This window comes from Lytechinus variegatus, chromosome 1 (assembly GCF_018143015.1).
Source record: "Lytechinus variegatus isolate NC3 chromosome 1, Lvar_3.0, whole genome shotgun sequence".
Lineage (NCBI taxonomy): Eukaryota > Metazoa > Echinodermata > Echinoidea > Temnopleuroida > Toxopneustidae > Lytechinus > Lytechinus variegatus.
This window is the reverse complement of record NC_054740.1, coordinates 12,659,276-12,676,603: the sequence shown is the minus strand read 5'-3', so window position 1 is coordinate 12,676,603 and position 17,328 is coordinate 12,659,276. Positions and strand designations below refer to the sequence as shown.

The 17,328-nt window shown below is 36.4% G+C and overlaps 1 protein-coding gene across 1 annotated transcript; it reads right to left on the bottom strand.

The window, feature by feature from the left end:
• Nucleotides 1-1,495: 1,495 nt before the first annotated feature.
• On the bottom strand, nucleotides 1,496-13,513 carry LOC121427187 (acid-sensing ion channel 2-like). Its single transcript, XM_041623848.1, has 8 exons — nucleotides 13,099-13,513; nucleotides 10,261-10,867; nucleotides 7,991-8,089; nucleotides 6,244-6,391; nucleotides 4,698-4,760; nucleotides 4,166-4,310; nucleotides 2,638-2,729; nucleotides 1,496-1,828 (listed from the first exon to the last, which is right to left on the bottom strand). The coding sequence occupies exons 1-8, from the start codon at nucleotides 13,398-13,400 to the stop codon at nucleotides 1,647-1,649; spliced, it is 1,638 nt and encodes a 545-aa protein (XP_041479782.1). The 5' UTR covers nucleotides 13,401-13,513; the 3' UTR covers nucleotides 1,496-1,646.
• Nucleotides 13,514-17,328: the final 3,815 nt, after the last annotated feature.

Below are 17,328 nucleotides of genomic sequence, written 5' to 3'. Positions count from 1 at the left end.
TTTTTCATAACATAAATTCATACATAAATTCATAACATAAATTCATACATAAATCAATTCAGCTTCAGCTTTCTCTCTCACACATGACGCATTCTCTATCTCTGCAGTATATCACTCATAAACCATACATATTTAAAAGTAACTTGTAGGTCTCTCTTTATTATTTAAATGCAGTAAATGAATGTTGCTCCATACATACAACAAAGATATATTTTCCATAGTCATCCCTCTTTATTTCTTGAATGAAACAATCGCATTTTGGGGGGCATTTGGTGTCTAAAATCAATCCAAGGTAAAGGCGCACGATGAAATTTTGTAGTAAACGCACATTTTGTTTTAATTCATGTATTGTACATAGGGTATAGAAGGCACAGTCAAATACCATTTATCCTGCTTTCTTTAGAGGGGAATCCAACCCAAATAAAAACTTGTTTTTGTCAGGAAAAGAAATATCAGACAAGGTGATAGGTGAAAGTTTGAACAATATTGGACAAACAAAAAGAAAGTTATGAATTTTTAAAAGTTGTAAATATTGGTAATCACTATACCCATGGAGACTTCAAATTGGCCGTATGTGTGATGTCATAGTGATGTAAGGCAAGGACTACTCTTCCATGTACTCTAGTACATATTATGGCTAAAATGTAATTTTTCCCAAAAGTTTTATTTCAAATTATATTTTTCTTTCATGAGGACATAAAACAATATACTACCTGGGCTATATTTAGATTACTGCCCCAGGGGAATTGGTACTTGGGAGAAAACCACAAATCCCTGATAATAAAGTACATGGCCTATGGGGAAGTTGTCCTTGCCCCTTGTCATAATTTACCTACCCAGTTGCCAATTTGAAATCTACATGGTATTAGTGATTTCAATTTTAAAGCAGCTCTAACTTTCTTATTACTTGTCCGATTTCTTTCAAAATTTCACCATTCTGTTTAATTTATTTTTCTCCTTCCCAACACAACATTTTATGGCCAAGGCTGGATTCCCCTTTAACTTTTTTCTTCTTTTTCCTCCCCTTGTTTTTTTCAATACTTAAAAAATCACAGGGGGCGATTGCCCCCGGCACTTTGTATAGCACCGCCCTAGATGTGACACATACTCTTAATGGATATATTTCAACAAGAAATGTCTACATCAGATGATGATCTACAAAATGCATTATACACAACACAAAATGAGACAAAGGGATATACATTTTTGCAAGATGCATTATTTTGCAAAAATGTACGGTACTCTTTAAATTTTCACTTCATCTTTAAACCAACACGCGGAATTTCTTATTGCTCATAGGTATGAATATATGTATTTGAATATGTTTGAAATATTATATATTTCACCCTTGTTATTGCTAATTATTGGGATTATTCGGTTGAAACACAACATTCAGCAAGTCGGCTTTTGCCGAAAACTGCCTAGCTGTGTGCGCTATGAACGCCTATGATCCGGCTTAGCCGGGTAATATAGGAGCGCCTTGAGCACCTAACAAGGTAGATATGTGCATGCGCAATATAAATACCCTAAATTATTATTATTATTCTATAAACAAACCGTTTTGAATCCAATTGACTCGGTTTTCAAAACAAAAGATGGTTTAATCTCGGAAAGTCAGCAAACACTGTTCCCCGGCTATTGAATAATCATTTATCAATGGATGCCTCTTTCCCAGTCTGAGCCCGGCAAAAAAATGATTTGAGTTTTCTCCAGAAGAACCGAATGTAAAGAACTGTGTAAATCTGCTCGACGAAGGTGTAATCAAGGAACTCGAATAGGGTGAGGAGACTGGCTCCCATATGGACACCGATTATCCCTCCAAGATCACCTACAGGCATGACAAGGGAAAGAATGATAAAAGATGATAAAAATGTTTAGACAGTCGCGTAAAAGAAGCGATGTACAAAATTGAATATTGCGATGGATTTATTAGTCTGCACGCTATCTTCTGAAAAGGTTCCATGACAGTTAAGGCGCCTATTGCTCCCATGGAAAATCTGCACATTAAGCGAAACATAAAACAAAACCCTCAAAACATAAATAAACCTTATAATCCTATTCTTTACATTATTCTGAACCAAACACTATTACAGCTCTCATCATATGCCTTCTGAGATATTAAGACAGGAGCAATCGTCCCAGGAGCAAATGTCGTGTCTTTTGCATAGTGATGTTCGGAGGATCCACGAACAGAGAAAACGTATTGTCAAAATCAATGCGTGACAAAGAACAACCAAAAACTCTTTGTAACAACAGTTTAGTCCTAGAGTCGGGACAAACGACACATCTGCAATTTTTCGTCGGCTCCGAAACTTATGCTCAAACGGCTCTTTCGACAATTTTCGACAAAGACCTTTTAGCTGTTCTTGGTCATTTGAGGGGCATCTTCAATACATTATACTGTGTTCTTGAATCATACGTACGTCGCGGAGCGGAAACTCGCGATATTGTCTTATAACCGACGCGCTTGACCCATTAAAAAATAAAAATCAATCAATAATTAATCCAAATAATAATATTTCATTACTTAGTTGTCTTAAACATTGACGCACATAATTTGCTGATATCCATAGACATTCTCCATTATCATCAAATTCGTCGTAAACATATTTTTATTGTTTCTAAGTTCAACATTACCCCATAAATCGGCGAGACTGTAGGCAGCTACGCTCTTTGTATGATGTTCGTTCATGTCAGCAAAATATATTTCTAGTTCTGCTATATTTCTCCTGTTCAAAACATTGAAGATGATGGAGAAGAATGAAGAAGATGATGATGATAATGATGATGGTGATGATGATGATGGAGGAAGAAAATGATGAGAAGAAGAGGGACAAAGAGGAGAAAGAGGACAATCCGAGGTTATCAGATTATCAGAGAGTTAAAATTCCGCCTATCAGAGAAGATAGGGCAAAAGGTATAAAACAATTTGCGAGTGAAGCGAGAGATCGAAAATTGAAACACTTTTATGACAAAAATCAAATTTCGTGATACATTTTGACACTATTTCACTATTCACTTTTTCATTTCCTTTCCTTTTCTGTTATTTTCTTGGTCGTGATTTCGTTTTATTTTTCTTTTCTCCCCCCCCCCCCTTTCATCTTTACGCCACTACTTCACAATCGATTTGGGTTTTACTATATGAAATTAACAAATCAAATCAAAATCATATATTGAGTACTAATTCTAGGAGAAAAATACAAATCATGAATAACCAATCGCCTTTCTCCTCTCCTAATCTGGAACAAATCAGCGATAATTATATACCCCTCAGTTTACAAAGGGTGGAATTCTCAAAGGATAAAATACACCGTCACACTTATTCGGAATCAGCAGGAATCGAGCAGAACCAGCCGGAATGAAAAATTTTCGAGCCACATTCGGGAGGGAATTTCGAATTGATCTAAATTTGTAAAAAATGTCGTTCGATGACTTTCAATGCTCCTCAGTGCTGACTGACGTTGCAGCAACAGCTAGCCGTGCTTTTATGCGATTCGATTCTCCCATGATATGAATGCGATCAGAATGCCTCGAATGCTCTTAGAATGTCGTATAATATTTAGAATGAAGTCAGCAGTCAGAATACACTTCGAATGTCGTTCGATATTTCTCCACTTCGAATGCACTTCGAAAGTTTTGAACATGAGCAAAACATTCGGGCCGGTCACAAGAATGGACCCGAATGTCTGGAATGCACTCAGCATGCAGTCATAATTTTTAGAATGCGCTTCGAATATCCAGAAATGTACCAAGAATTTTCATTCCGACGGCATTCAAGCTCATTCCGCCTCTAGTGTGACGGGGTAACCACTTCTGGACACCTGGACTCGTCTGACTCCCTCAGGCTTTTATCGCGTGATGGGTTGTGCGTGTGTGTATACATGTATTTGTAATTGAGTTTTTCCTTCTCTCTTTCTTTCTTTCTCTCTCTCTTTCTTTCTTTCTTTCTCTCTTTCTTTCTTTCTTTCTTTTACAGACGTATCAATCAGACATGATTATTCACGTATAGTACCGATCATTAACGTCACAATCCGGAAGACGTGACCAGGGCTCGATCCTCGAACCTCTCCTTCAATCCGTCACTTAATATAGGCCTATATGAAGCTAGTAACAGGGGCACTCCGCAACGTCCATTCATTCCTGCTATTATCTCGTATAAACTTACATTACATCGTCCTCGGTCCAGTTGAATTGACCTTGCAGCTTTTGTGCTTCAACCTTCCCCGGTGTTTTCAGGTAGCTCATGGTCATCTGAAAATGCTCGATGTAGCACGCCCTCTGACAATGAGCAGCGGTTCCGTTGGGTGTCTCTTTAAGTAATTTGGGATCAACATTACAGTTGCAGACATAAAAAACATTATATCAAACATTAACATAGGTTACGTTTATTGGTTAATATCATATCCGGATCTCAAATTAAACGCTTTGATCCATCACGTCACAACATTCTAAATAAGAGCGCCCCAAGCTCCATCATCTGCCTTTTTGTTAACTGGCCGAACAAACCTGAGAAGTTGATCAAGCGTTATTTAAAAATACAAAGCCTTAGAGCTAAATGAATCATATATGGAAGATTCAGGTTTCAATATAAACTAAAGAAGATACAGTAGTTTTTCCATATAGTTAACGTCCGCATTTTCCTAAAATAAAAAGAATACAAAAATCGTTTTTGTTCTTCGTATAAGAAACCCACATACCAAATTCGAAGTTAGGTAGCACACACTCCACGTATTGCCTGATCGTGCACATAGGGGCAGGTCCTATATATGCAAAAAAATAAAATAAAGAATAAAACGAGAAGGATTATGGATCACAAATCAGATATAATCGTTATGATTTCACATATAATGAGGATATGTAAATAGTAATTGATCGATTAACAACAACGATTATGTGGAGGTATAGCCGACTGGTTTAAGGCACCTGAAACTCCGGAAAATCCGGAGTTCAATCCGCAGCATAGGTGCCCATGAGCAAGGCATTTAATCGACAATGCTCTTTCATCCTGCATTCTTAAAACTGCTACTACTACTGCTTCTACTACTACTACTACTATACTACTACTACTACTACTACTACTACTACTACTACTACTACTACTACTACTACTACTACTACTCCGCTACTACTACTACTACTACTACTACTACTACTATACTACTACTACTACTACTACTACTACTACTATTACTACTACTACTACTACCATGACTACTACTACTACTACTACTACCACCACGTACTACTATTACTTCTACTATACTACTACTTCTACTATACTACAGTTATTACTACTACTACTACTACTACTACCCTTTTGCATAAATTAACTAGCACATGACTTATATCTCAAGAGTTAACTATCGTGTTGTCTTTTGTAACTACATTCTTCTAAAGTTTCGTGAGATAATGACTAATTGACTTGTGAAATAATATTAGTTATTCAACATAAATATCGTTGTGTTTGTGGGGGGGGGGGGAACTCGTTTCACTTTCTCAGATGTTTATTTTTGTCAGGAACAGTGGAATGTAATCAACCTATAAGCTCCTCGAAATATTTGCCTTATTAAAGGACAAGTTCACCCTGAAGAAAAGTTCATTGTAAATATAACAGAAAATCTAATGAAATATATTTTTGAAGGTTTGAGGAAGATCTATTAAAGATTAAGAAATTTATTACAATTTTAAGTTTTAGATTTGTGATGTCATTACCGAGCAGCTGCCCCATTTAATTGTTATTTAATATGAAATGCATAAATTTCAGTTTTATTAATGGTTCGTGATGACTTATTTTTGTTTTCTGTTTAAGAACGGGTGTAAAATGGTTAGTGTATTAATATACTGAAGGTATAGTAATATTCCTTTTCAATTTTCTAAGAAAATGAAATTTCATTGATTTTCTTATAAAAGATATGCAGAAAATTGCGTCACAGATCTGATGATTAAAAACTTAATAACTCTTTCATTCTTTGATGGATTTGCCTTAAACATTCGACAATGTTTTGTATTACCTTTTCTGCTATTTTTACAATAAACTTTTTGTCAGGGTGAACTTCCCTTTAAGCCAGCGTCGGGCACGAATTCATTGATAATAGGGCCGATTTTGAAAAATTTCCCAGACGTTTTCAGGCGGTCACACTATACGGAACCGATTCCAGACCGATGAAATCTACCACGACATTTCAAACGAATACCATCGATCGGGTTGGAGTCAGGTGTGACTCTGGCTCTGTGCAGATATACCTTTCATATGAGGAAGTCTGCATCCACATACTTGACTGAGCTCCTTCGTATCGTATTCAGTGAGACACGCCCACTCAGAGTAAAAGGAATAATAGTCTAAGGGCGTGTCCCGGCAATCGGTGTCGAACGGGTGACCCAAGTTCCGCCTCTTCAGAGAGTTCCGAAAAGAGAGAGAGAAAGTCAGGGACGGGGTGGGGGAGGGGGAGAGAGAGAAAGAGGGAGGGAGAGAGACACATAGACAGAGAGGGAGGGGGTTTAAGATAGGAAGTGAGTCGGGAATTGAAAATGTTTATTTGAAATCATGCATATACATAAATGCTCTATCTGTTAAGAATAAAATGCAATAATCAACAAAACAGTTACAAATGGATCATGAAAATTACGACCGTAACAGTTTACAGTGCATAAAGAGTACAAACGAAAAATGATAAAATGAACCCCACTATTTCGAAGTTTACCTTTCTCTCAGCCATTTCGTATCGTATTTCTTTGTCACTCGTGAAGAAAGGTTTAAATTTTAAAGCAAAGAGAAGTATCTTATTTTGTAATTTGTGAAGATTAATTAAGCATTTCAAAGATAGAACAATGTATGAATAAGATAATGTCCTTGTAAACCAAACCATCTATCAAAATCCGCAAAGAAAATAATCTTTCTTTTTCTTATGATCGATTACATCAACCTTTTTTTTAACCACAGAGCAAAGCTGATTTCTAGCGGCAAACAATTAGTCGTTTTTGTTGGTGTGAATGTGACAAAATAGACAGTTTCCGATTTTACGACGAACGACGGGTTCAAGAACACATTAAATGTATTGAAAATACCCGTGAAATGACAATGAACAGCTGGAAGGTTTGAGTCGGGTCGTGTGGTCCAGTGGTTAGAGCATTGGACTCATAATCGCAAGGTTGTGAGTTCGGATCCCAACTATGCCATTGTCTCCACTTTGATAAAAAGGCCCGAGAGTGATATCTGTCGTCTATAACGTCAGCCACTATGACTGATTAACCTTGACGTAAAATGTTTCATAGGTAATTGGTTATACCAGCTTGGCATTTACCAGCAAAATGCTGTCCTGCCGAGCTCCTACAGGAGTTACCACAAACAGAAACAGGAGTCGAAAAACCGGAACAGCAGTTTCTCAGGGCTGACCAAAGAAAATTCAAATTTGTCCAGGATCAAGGATGATACTTCTGTTTTGATTTGCCAATGTAGACAAAGACTTCGTGGTTGGTCTTTGTTATGAAGGGTAATTTGACAATACATTTGCTATGTTGTTCAATCCGTCGTGGAATCGAAAACTCCCCTGTGTCGAGAAATAAGATATTTGCAAACTTGACAACGTAATGTTCAGTACTGTCATTTAGACTTTCGGGAGAGGATACACTACACCTGATTGTAGATGTTAGTCAACCCGGAATAACAGTATAGTATAATGGTATCAATATCATATCCTATTTTATCATATCATATTATATGAATTATGTTTAACAATTTAGAGAGGTGTCGAAATAACACCAGTTTTGCACAAACGGAAGAGTTTTTAACACTGTCTGGTCATTTTTACCCAAACTAAACTGGTCTTGTTTCAACACTTCTTTTGATCATGCAAGCCGAGATACCAGGTCGGGTTCTTGTTTCATTACGGGGGCATTGCGCTGCGGATGTATCGTTCTCCCTCCAACGCATATTAAGACGCTGATGGCCTTGCAATAATCTATATGATTGAAAAAATAATATGCTACCCACCGTTTGCTTCTGAATGGCGATGGTTGTTCTAAAACCTGGACTAATTGCAACCCCGACATCACTCACAATGGGTACATCACCTCGGCGATGTACAAGGAGCTTTATGGAAATTAGAAACATTACATAATTAAAGTCTCGCCTAAACTATGCAATATGATCTTTTGAACCCCAAGATGACCTTTGGCCTTGTCTGCCTAAAAATTGATTGTCATTTACTGACTCAAGTGAAAACTTTTAAGTATCTAGGTGTCTTTGTGGATGAAAACATGAAGTGGGACGATCACGTAAATTATTTATGTAAAAAAAATGGGGAGAATGATTATTTATATTGCACGGCTAAAGAATTGTGTAAATTTGTCAGAATTAAAGTTAATATATAACTCAATAATTTCACCTCATTTTGATTATGGTGACATTATCTATCAATCTGCTAACAAATCTCTTCTTGACCAACTTCAAAAAATTCAAAAAATTCAAAATAGAGCTGGAAGAATAATTTTGAAAATTGACCCCTATTCACACACTTCAACCTCTCAAATTCATTCTATTCTAGGTTGGGACACTATTCAAAAGAGACAGTATACTCACTTGATATTATTCATGTATAAGATTAGTAACAACATGTCCACTGAATATATGAAAAGTATGTTTCGTACAAAAGCTACTCCTTACCCTCTTAGAAATGAAAATAACATATGTTTACCCAGACCTAGAACCAATAGTTGTAAAAGATATTTCTGTTACCGAGCTGCCTCTGAATTCAACAGAATCCCTTTGTACGTGCGTAATGTCACCACTTTTAATTCTTTTAAAAATAAATTTTTGAAATATATCTGTGCTAAATGAAATTAAATCACTGATTTGTACCGGGGGAGGGGGTGGGGGTAAGTGTAGGTTATATATTATTTTTTTCTTTTTTTTTTAATGAGTCCACTTTTATGTCTGAATTAAGGTCAACTTCCTTTTCATTATGGTAATCATAGCCTTATTGCAAGTAAACTGGCTCCATGGAAGACCAGCAGCAATGCATTATTGCAGCTGAAAATGGATTACCAGCCGTATAATTAACTTTAATGCCTTACCTTTTATTCTTGTATTTTAACATTGACCTCTTCATCTCATGTTATATGTACTTTGTATTTGTTATTTTATATACGGAAATAAAACAAACAAACAAGCCTCACGAACACAAGTGTGGTGTTACTTAAAGATAATCTATATCGAGTATATAAACACAATTGATGCAGATATAAAGAAATGAGAGCATGTTGCAAAAAAATTGAAAAGGGATGAACATGACCTGTACCATTTGACCTTTTGACCCCTAGATGACCTTTGTCCCCATTACCCTCATGAACACACATGTGGTAAAACCCAAGGATCATATATACCAAGTGTGAAAATACGGACCAACAGAAAAAGTGATAAAAAGGTCTCTGTCGAACTTCGTTCAGGCGAGACAGAAATATTTTTTTTTATTTTTGCTTTCAACCAAAGTGAGCCTACTTGTTTCGTATGACTTTTTCAAACATAATTGGTCCCCAGACTGCTAATGATCAAAACAATGCAATGGATCGTAAAAAATATAACGAATCGTAAACAAATAAACACTTGCCTATATAATGATTTGATAAAATTACGTCGAACAAATAAAATGGGATCAATACTGTATGATTCATTTCTTAGTTAAACAGTTCAATGTACTTAGCGTCCATATACGTTTAATGCACTTAGCGTCCAAAGAGGGTGCGACAAAGTTAAAAAAAAAAACGATTTTTTTTTTTTAGATAGAGAGAGAGAGAGAGAAGGAGAGAGGGGGGGGGATGAAGTATCAATATTATATACCTAAGAGCTACCATGTCATTTTCCTAACTATAAGGAAATAAATGATTAAAATATATATTGCTTCGGCATCCAGAAATACTAAATAATTTAATGCACGAAGCAATTAAATTTGATATGGGACGGTAATACAAGCCATGGCATAAACCTATGATAATTGGATAGCCTCCATACTATCATCATTTATCGGGGACGTTTGACCTTACACCATTTGCCATTACACCCTTTTCTCCTTTTTTTATAGTAACAATTGATAAGCGCAGAAATATTACAAAATTTGGGAGTCATAAACAGTAAAATAAAAAAACAAACAATACCAACCAACCAACCAACCAACGAATCATGCTTGGGAGCGCATCTCATGCAATGCTAATCATGTATCACGTGATATATCTCGATAACCCCCCCTCCTCCGCTCCCACTCACACGAAAGTTTCATAAAAATTAATACAGCTTGCCTTGAATCCAAATCCACCTGTTGAAAACTCCGATACATATTCATCTACTTCAGCGTTAAGACGGACAAATAGACTTTGTCTCGATCCACTCCTGTTTACATCAAGACACGCATCGCTTTTGTTGTCGTCGTCGACTTCGAAATCGCCATCGTTGAACGTGTAGCACATCCCGGCATCGGTCATCTTGGCGGTGAAATTCGCTGCTCCACACGCCTTGACCCCATTCTTCCATCGGCATTCTAAAATCATGTCCGTTGCTCTGTGCGCGTAGGCCAGCATAATTTCATCCACCCCCGTCTCCAAAGCGGCGTCGGTTTCGTCATACCCGCGCTTATCAATGGATCCACTGAATGTGCTTGAGATGACGTTGGCGGTGCCATTATGGGTAGAGTTTTCGGCGATCGACGATTTGATGGGATTTGAGTTGCAAATGGTGACGGCGGGAAAGCAAATAGAAGATCGCCGTGTTGTTGAAAACTCTTGCTTCGTCATCCTTGAATTGTAGGTTGTTACGTGCTCTTTTGCAGTCAGTAACAAGGCGATGTATGATGCCAACATAACGCATACCCAAGATAATCTGTAAATACCAAAAAGAATTTACCACAAAAGGGTAATTGAAATTATTTCAGAAACCGGAAGTTTGGTGACACGTCTTCATCAGAAATGCCCATTTTTTGTGCTTTTTTACGGAGCCTTTAAAGTGCCATCGATTTGACGACTTGGCGAGATACTTTATCTTGCCATGTCGAGGTTATTATGTCGACCTGACAAGATAAAGTATCTCGCCAAGTCGAGTTATATGTTGACATGGCGAGATACGTTATCTTGTCAAATCGACTTATAAGACATTATATGTCGACATGGCAAGATATGAACTGTCCAAGGCCCGGCGAAAGTCCAAATATCTCGCCAAGTTGACTTTTTAAAAGTCGACTTTGCAAGATAAAATATCTCGCCATGTTGACATATAACATTTTATAAGTCAACTTGGCAAGATAGCGTATCTCGCCTTGTCGACATATAGTTTTTATAAGTCGATTTGGCGAGATAAAGTATGTCGACATAATAAGGTTATTATGTCGACATGGCAAGATAAAGTTTTTTATCTCGCCAATTCGTCAAGTCGATGGCTTTTTAAAGGCTCCGTATTTGGGCAGGTGCATTTTATTGAATGTAAATACATTAATAATGCATGTCAGACGCATTACGGTCTGTCGTGTCATGAATTTCAACATAATAAATGTCAAGAATTCTCTCCCCTCTCTCCCCCTCCCCCTCTTTCTCTTCCTCTCCCCCTCACTCTTCCCTCTCTCTTTCTCTCCCTCTCTGTATACATCTGCATCTCTTTCACTCAACCCCTCTCCCTCTCTGTATAGTTTAATTATCAGGAGCAAGAGAAGTGATTTGTGTCAACATGGATTCATTAGATCCATACTAAGATCTAAATGGGGTCGGATAGAATCACAGTTCACCAATTAACCACGTAAAACATATTGTTAAATTATATTAATTCTATGTACAATTATCGATTATAGTTGACCATTTCATAATGTACCCCAAATTAGTAATCAACCGCTTTTCATTGTTTTTCAGATGTCAAAACATTTTTCTCGGTAACACATGAATAAATAGATAAATGAATGAATGAATAAATGAATGAATCAATAAATCAATCAATCAACAAAATAGATAAATGAATTAATATGATTAATAAAGTTGATTAATGTATCAATAAAAGGGACAAACGAGTGACTAAAATAAAAAATGAAATGATAATTAGAAAGAGAGGACAAGAAAGCGAGAGAGGGAGGTGGGGTGGAAGACGGGAAAGAAAAAAAATCATCAATAAAATCCGATTGGATAAGAAGGTAAATGGTACCAATTACGAGACAATGGAACAATTTACTATAAGTCACGGGGTGTTTGTTTAGAAGTACGTCAGTCAGCTATGTCGCAATGGGGGGGGGGAGAGTTGGTCTGGACAATCTGTGATATCATTTCATAACGCCATGAATGGTAAACAAGTGATGAAAGTATAGCGGAGATATCGATGCACTGTACAAACTGTGGTGTTAAAACTGACACCAATTGGTGTTAATAGAGGACCACACCCTGAGGTGTTAAAATAACACCCTAGAAACTGAACATAACACCAAAGAGTGTAAATGTAACAACCATATGTGTTGTAATAACACCTATATGTGTAAAACTAACACCGGTGTAAAATAACTGGGATGATGATGGTGATAATGGTGGTAATGATGATGGTGATGATGATGAACGATGTTAATGGTGAGAGTGATGATGATGACGATAAACGATGTTCATGATGAAGATGATAATCATGTCGAAGATGGTGATGATGGTAATGATTAGGCCTATAACAATCTTGATAACGCGCGGTGGTGATAAAGTGGATGATGATGATTGCGATGATGAACCACGTTTTTTATGTTATTGATGATGATGATGAATAGTAGAAGCATAGTAGTAATGGTAGTGGCGGTAATAGTAATAGTAGTAGTAGTAGTAGAAGTAGAAGTAGTAGTAGTAGTAGTAGTAGTAGTAGTATTAGTAGTAGTAGTAGTAGTAGTAGTGGTAGTGGTAGTGGTGGTAGTGGTAGTAGTGGTAATAGTAGAAGTAGTATAGTAGTAGTAGTAGTAGTAGTAGTAGTAGTATAGTAGTAGTATAGTAGTAGTAGTAATAGTAATAGAAGAGGTAGTAGGAGTAGTAGGAATATAAGTAAAAGTAGTTGTCGTCGCCGTTGTGCCAGAAACAACAGCAAAGCCTCAATGTCGTCTCACTAACCTTCTAATATAGCTGTATTCCTTTTTGTAAATATATTTGATCCCATGCAAAGTTGTGTTGCCGAGAAAGTCATAAAACAGGAGGTTCGAGGCCGCGTCTATCGTTGACAATGTATCCAAATTATCATCTGAAGTTGCTCCGGGTTCGACCACGTCTGGCTGCACATTCAACTCCTCTCCGTGCCCCTTCTCTCCGTCGACACTGTAGACATCGATGTCCATACCGACAACGGGTTGGTCGGCATTTCCAGTAAATTTTCCAGATACTGACCCAACCTTGTTACCTCGATCTAAATGTTCCATTGTCCCAAAGGGTATTTTACCATAAATCAGTTTCACTTACAAAATGTCATCCGATTCTCTCTCGTTACTATAGTAGATCTGAGTTGCCCGATGAACGGTCGATGGGGTGATATTTGATAATTGATAGGTGAATGGAAATGGTCATCTTAATTGGCGGGGAAAATGAGTCAGGCTTTACCATCGCACGACTCTCGAATCACGGCTCTGGAAACTAATGAATATGTGGCTGGAAAATGGTAACGGAATCTCGACCAATTACCAACTGACAGTTGGGGGATGGGAATAGCATAAGGCGATTGGCAAATATTAATTAATTAATTAATTCTATAGAATCATTAAATGATGTGGTTTGTGGATTAGTATCGAATTTCGACCAACTGCCAACAGAGCCGATTCATAAGTCAACCCAATCCTTGTTTCTCAAAAAGCGTTTCAAAATAATGAATAATGAATTATACATTATTATAAGGGTTGACTTCTTTTCTAAAGAGTATAAAGAGGTTATATACTATATCTAAAAAATAGTAATAGCTTCACCCTAAACTTCTGAAACTTCCCGCTGCTGGGAAGGGATTTCGTCCAGTAATTCTAAGTCTACAGGAGTCTGAACTGTGCAACTTCAAGTTTGTTTTGAACAGATTAGATAGAGGGAGAGAAGATGCATCTGAAAATCCAATTTACATTAGCTCTAACTTTTATGTGTCCACCGTAGAAAATGGAAATACTTATCACATTGAACATCAAAATACGCCAGTAGTCCAGAGATAATAATGGTTGGCGGTGGGAAATGTAACGGTGGTGCTTTGTTGATCTGGGGCACGTTTCATAAAACTTATCATGATAATAAATTTTGCCATAATAGTTTAATGCTACGGAAATCATTCCATTTGATTGGCTGGGAACAAACTTGTTATAGAGATGGTGAAGTCTATAACAGGTCTTCATGAAACAGATACGACATGCCTTCCATCGCTCTTTATCAATTTTCTTTCCGGTTGACACAACATTACCTTCATCCTGCTTAAGATGTACATCCCATTTTCATTTTTTATAACAAGAACTTAACAGTTTAACACGCTTAATTGTGTCATATTATGTCTATAGGAAATGAGAAATTCCTCACTTATCTGTACATAATGGCTTATATTAATCTGATGCTTTTTTTATAGATATTATGTATGCCTTGATTTAAATATCTATTTAATGGGAATAGGTAATTTTTATTCAGTCCAATAATAGTAGAAGAGATGGACTGATGATTTTCATGGTGTCTGTCTGTCAGTTAGTAATTAGCTACACTGCACACACTAAGTGCATAACATTAAGATGAGGTTGAATACTTGATTACTTGCTGACTTGAAGATGTTTGTTGTCCGTCCGTCTGCCTGTGTGTAAATGCACATATTATGCCTTCTACCTAAGATATGAACTTACTCTACACATTTGATACATGTATCAGTAATCTCTTATAGTTATGCTGATATTGTTGAAAATGAATTGATGATATTCTTTATGTCCATTTATATCGGTCTTTAGATATAATCACATATGACGTAATCCATTTTCTGGTACAGTACATCCTATTTCATACACTGATAAAAGAGGTTGGCATATTCTATTGAGGGTTTGCTAATGTATATGAAAACCTCATAAAACCCAATGACGGTTTAGCCTTCAATGATGATATAGCAAAGCATTAAAAGTTGAACAGGTAGATATATGTATTATTTAAGGTTGTCTGTTTATATGCCTGTCCGTCCGTTTGCGTGTATGTCAGCTTGCTACTGTAGATGTGAAAACATTATACACACTCATTGATGGTTTAACCACACTATCATCATAAATCTACTCTTTTAAATAGTTGAAGGGGCTTAGGGGATTATTATGCGGTTCGTTTGTGTGCATAATCGACTGTTTGTATGACTGTTTGCTCGCTAATTTAGATAAGAAAGCATCATAAAATGTCAATGACGGTTAGACTTCAATGATAATATAGTTCAGCTTAAAAAAATGGTACAGGTTGATATATTTATCATTCAAGTTGTCAGTTTGTATGCATGTCCATCCGTTAGGTATGAAAACATTATACACACTCAATGATAGTTTAACCATGCATGCACACTACATGTATCATCATAAATCTATGGTTTTAGGTAATTGAACGGGTTTAGCAATGGGTTATTTTTTCTGTTTGTTTGTGTGTATAACCACCTGTTTGAATGTTTGTATGTATGTGTGCTAGCTAATGTAGATGTGAAAACACCATAAAAACTCAATGACCAATTAGTGATTTTTATGCTGTTTGTGTGTGTGTATGACAATCTCTTTGTATTTCTGTCTGCTTGTTACTGTAGATGTAAAAACATTTGCCACACTCTCATCATAAATCTATTGTTTCAAATAGTTAAAGGGATTTAGCAATTAATGATTTCATGCTGTTTGTTTGTGTGTATAACCATTGTTTGTGTGTTTGTCTGCTTGCTAATGTAGATGCAAAAAATACATGTATAAAAAGTAAATGGCAGTTTAGCCCTCAATGATAATATAGCTTAGCTTTAAAAGTTGAACAGGTTGATTTATTTATTATTTTAGGTTGTCAGTTTGTATGCATCTCCGTCCATTTTCGGGCATGTATGTCTGCTAGCTACTGTAGATGTGAAGTCATTGGACACACTCAATAATAGTTTAACAACACAATCATCATAAATCTACAGTTTTAAATAGTTGAAGGGGTTTAATAGCAATTAGTTATTTTATGCTGTTTATTTGTGGATATAACCATCTGTATGAATGCTTGTATGTCTGTCTACTTGCTAAAATAGATGAGAAGACATCATAAAAACTAAATAGCGGTTTATCTTTCAATGACAATATATATAGTTTTAAAAGTCGATCAGGTTGACATACTAATCATTTATTTTGTCTGTTTATATGCCTGTCCATCCGTTTGCGTGTATGTCTGTCTGCTTGCTACTGTAGATGTGAAAATATTATACACACGCATTGATAGTTTAACAAAACTATCATCATAAATCTATTGTTTTAGATAGTTGAACAGGTTTAGCAATGAATGATTTTATGCTGTTTATGTGCGTGTATGACCATCTATTTGTAATGTGTCTGCTTGCCACTGTACACTGTGAGAAAATTTATCCTTAAAATAAAAGAAGTTCCTGCAGCAGAGAACACCTGTAATCTTACCAGATTGCGTAATCTTACATTATATCGTGTAAAATTACAAAAATTGGTATTTGGTGTATGGAACCTTACAAATTTCCTTAAATAAAACACCATTTTCCCCTTTTTAAATAGACCTGTTCTGTTAAATTGTAGAAAAATTCTGTTTTATGAATTTACAGAATGACTTTGTTATTGCTTTCTACAAAATGTTTTTTCCTGTAAAATCAGGGTTTTTTAAGTGTAGATGTGAAAACATAATACTCACTCAATGATGGTTCAGTATCAATATGATGATAGAGTTCAGCTTTTAAAGTTTAACATGTTGAAATACTGATGATTTCAGTTTGTCCGTGTGTTTGTTTCTCTGTCTGTCTGCATGTCTGTCTACAAGCTTGCGACTGTACATATAAAATCATTGTACTCATTAAATAATAATACCGGTAATAATAACACAGTTCTTGTATAGCGCCTATCACAGTACGTCATAAAGTCCCTATGCGCTTCCAAAGGACTTGGATATCATTACCCCGGCTTTAGCCCCGCAGCCTTTTAAAGTGTGCTGGCATTTCAAGGAATAAATTCCTGCCAGGTACCCATTCATCTCACCTGGAATGAGTGCAGCACAATGTGGATGACTTCCTTGCTAAAGGAAGTTAAACCATGGCTGGGATTCAAACCCATGATCCTCTGTTTCAAAATCAGAAGACTAATCCACTGGGCCACAACACTCCACACATGCATATGCTGG

Coding starts and splice junctions, on each gene's coding strand:
- LOC121427187 (XM_041623848.1), bottom strand. CDS start 13,400: ATGGAACATTTAGATCGAGGTAACAAGGTTGGGTCAGTATCTGGAAAA. Junction 6,392..7,990: donor TCGCCATTCAGAAGCAAACG/GTGGGTAGCATA, acceptor AACTCTCTGAAG/AGGCGGAACTTGGGTCACCC. Junction 4,311..4,697: donor GCTACCTAACTTCGAATTTG/GTATGTGGGTTT, acceptor AATTACTTAAAG/AGACACCCAACGGAACCGCT.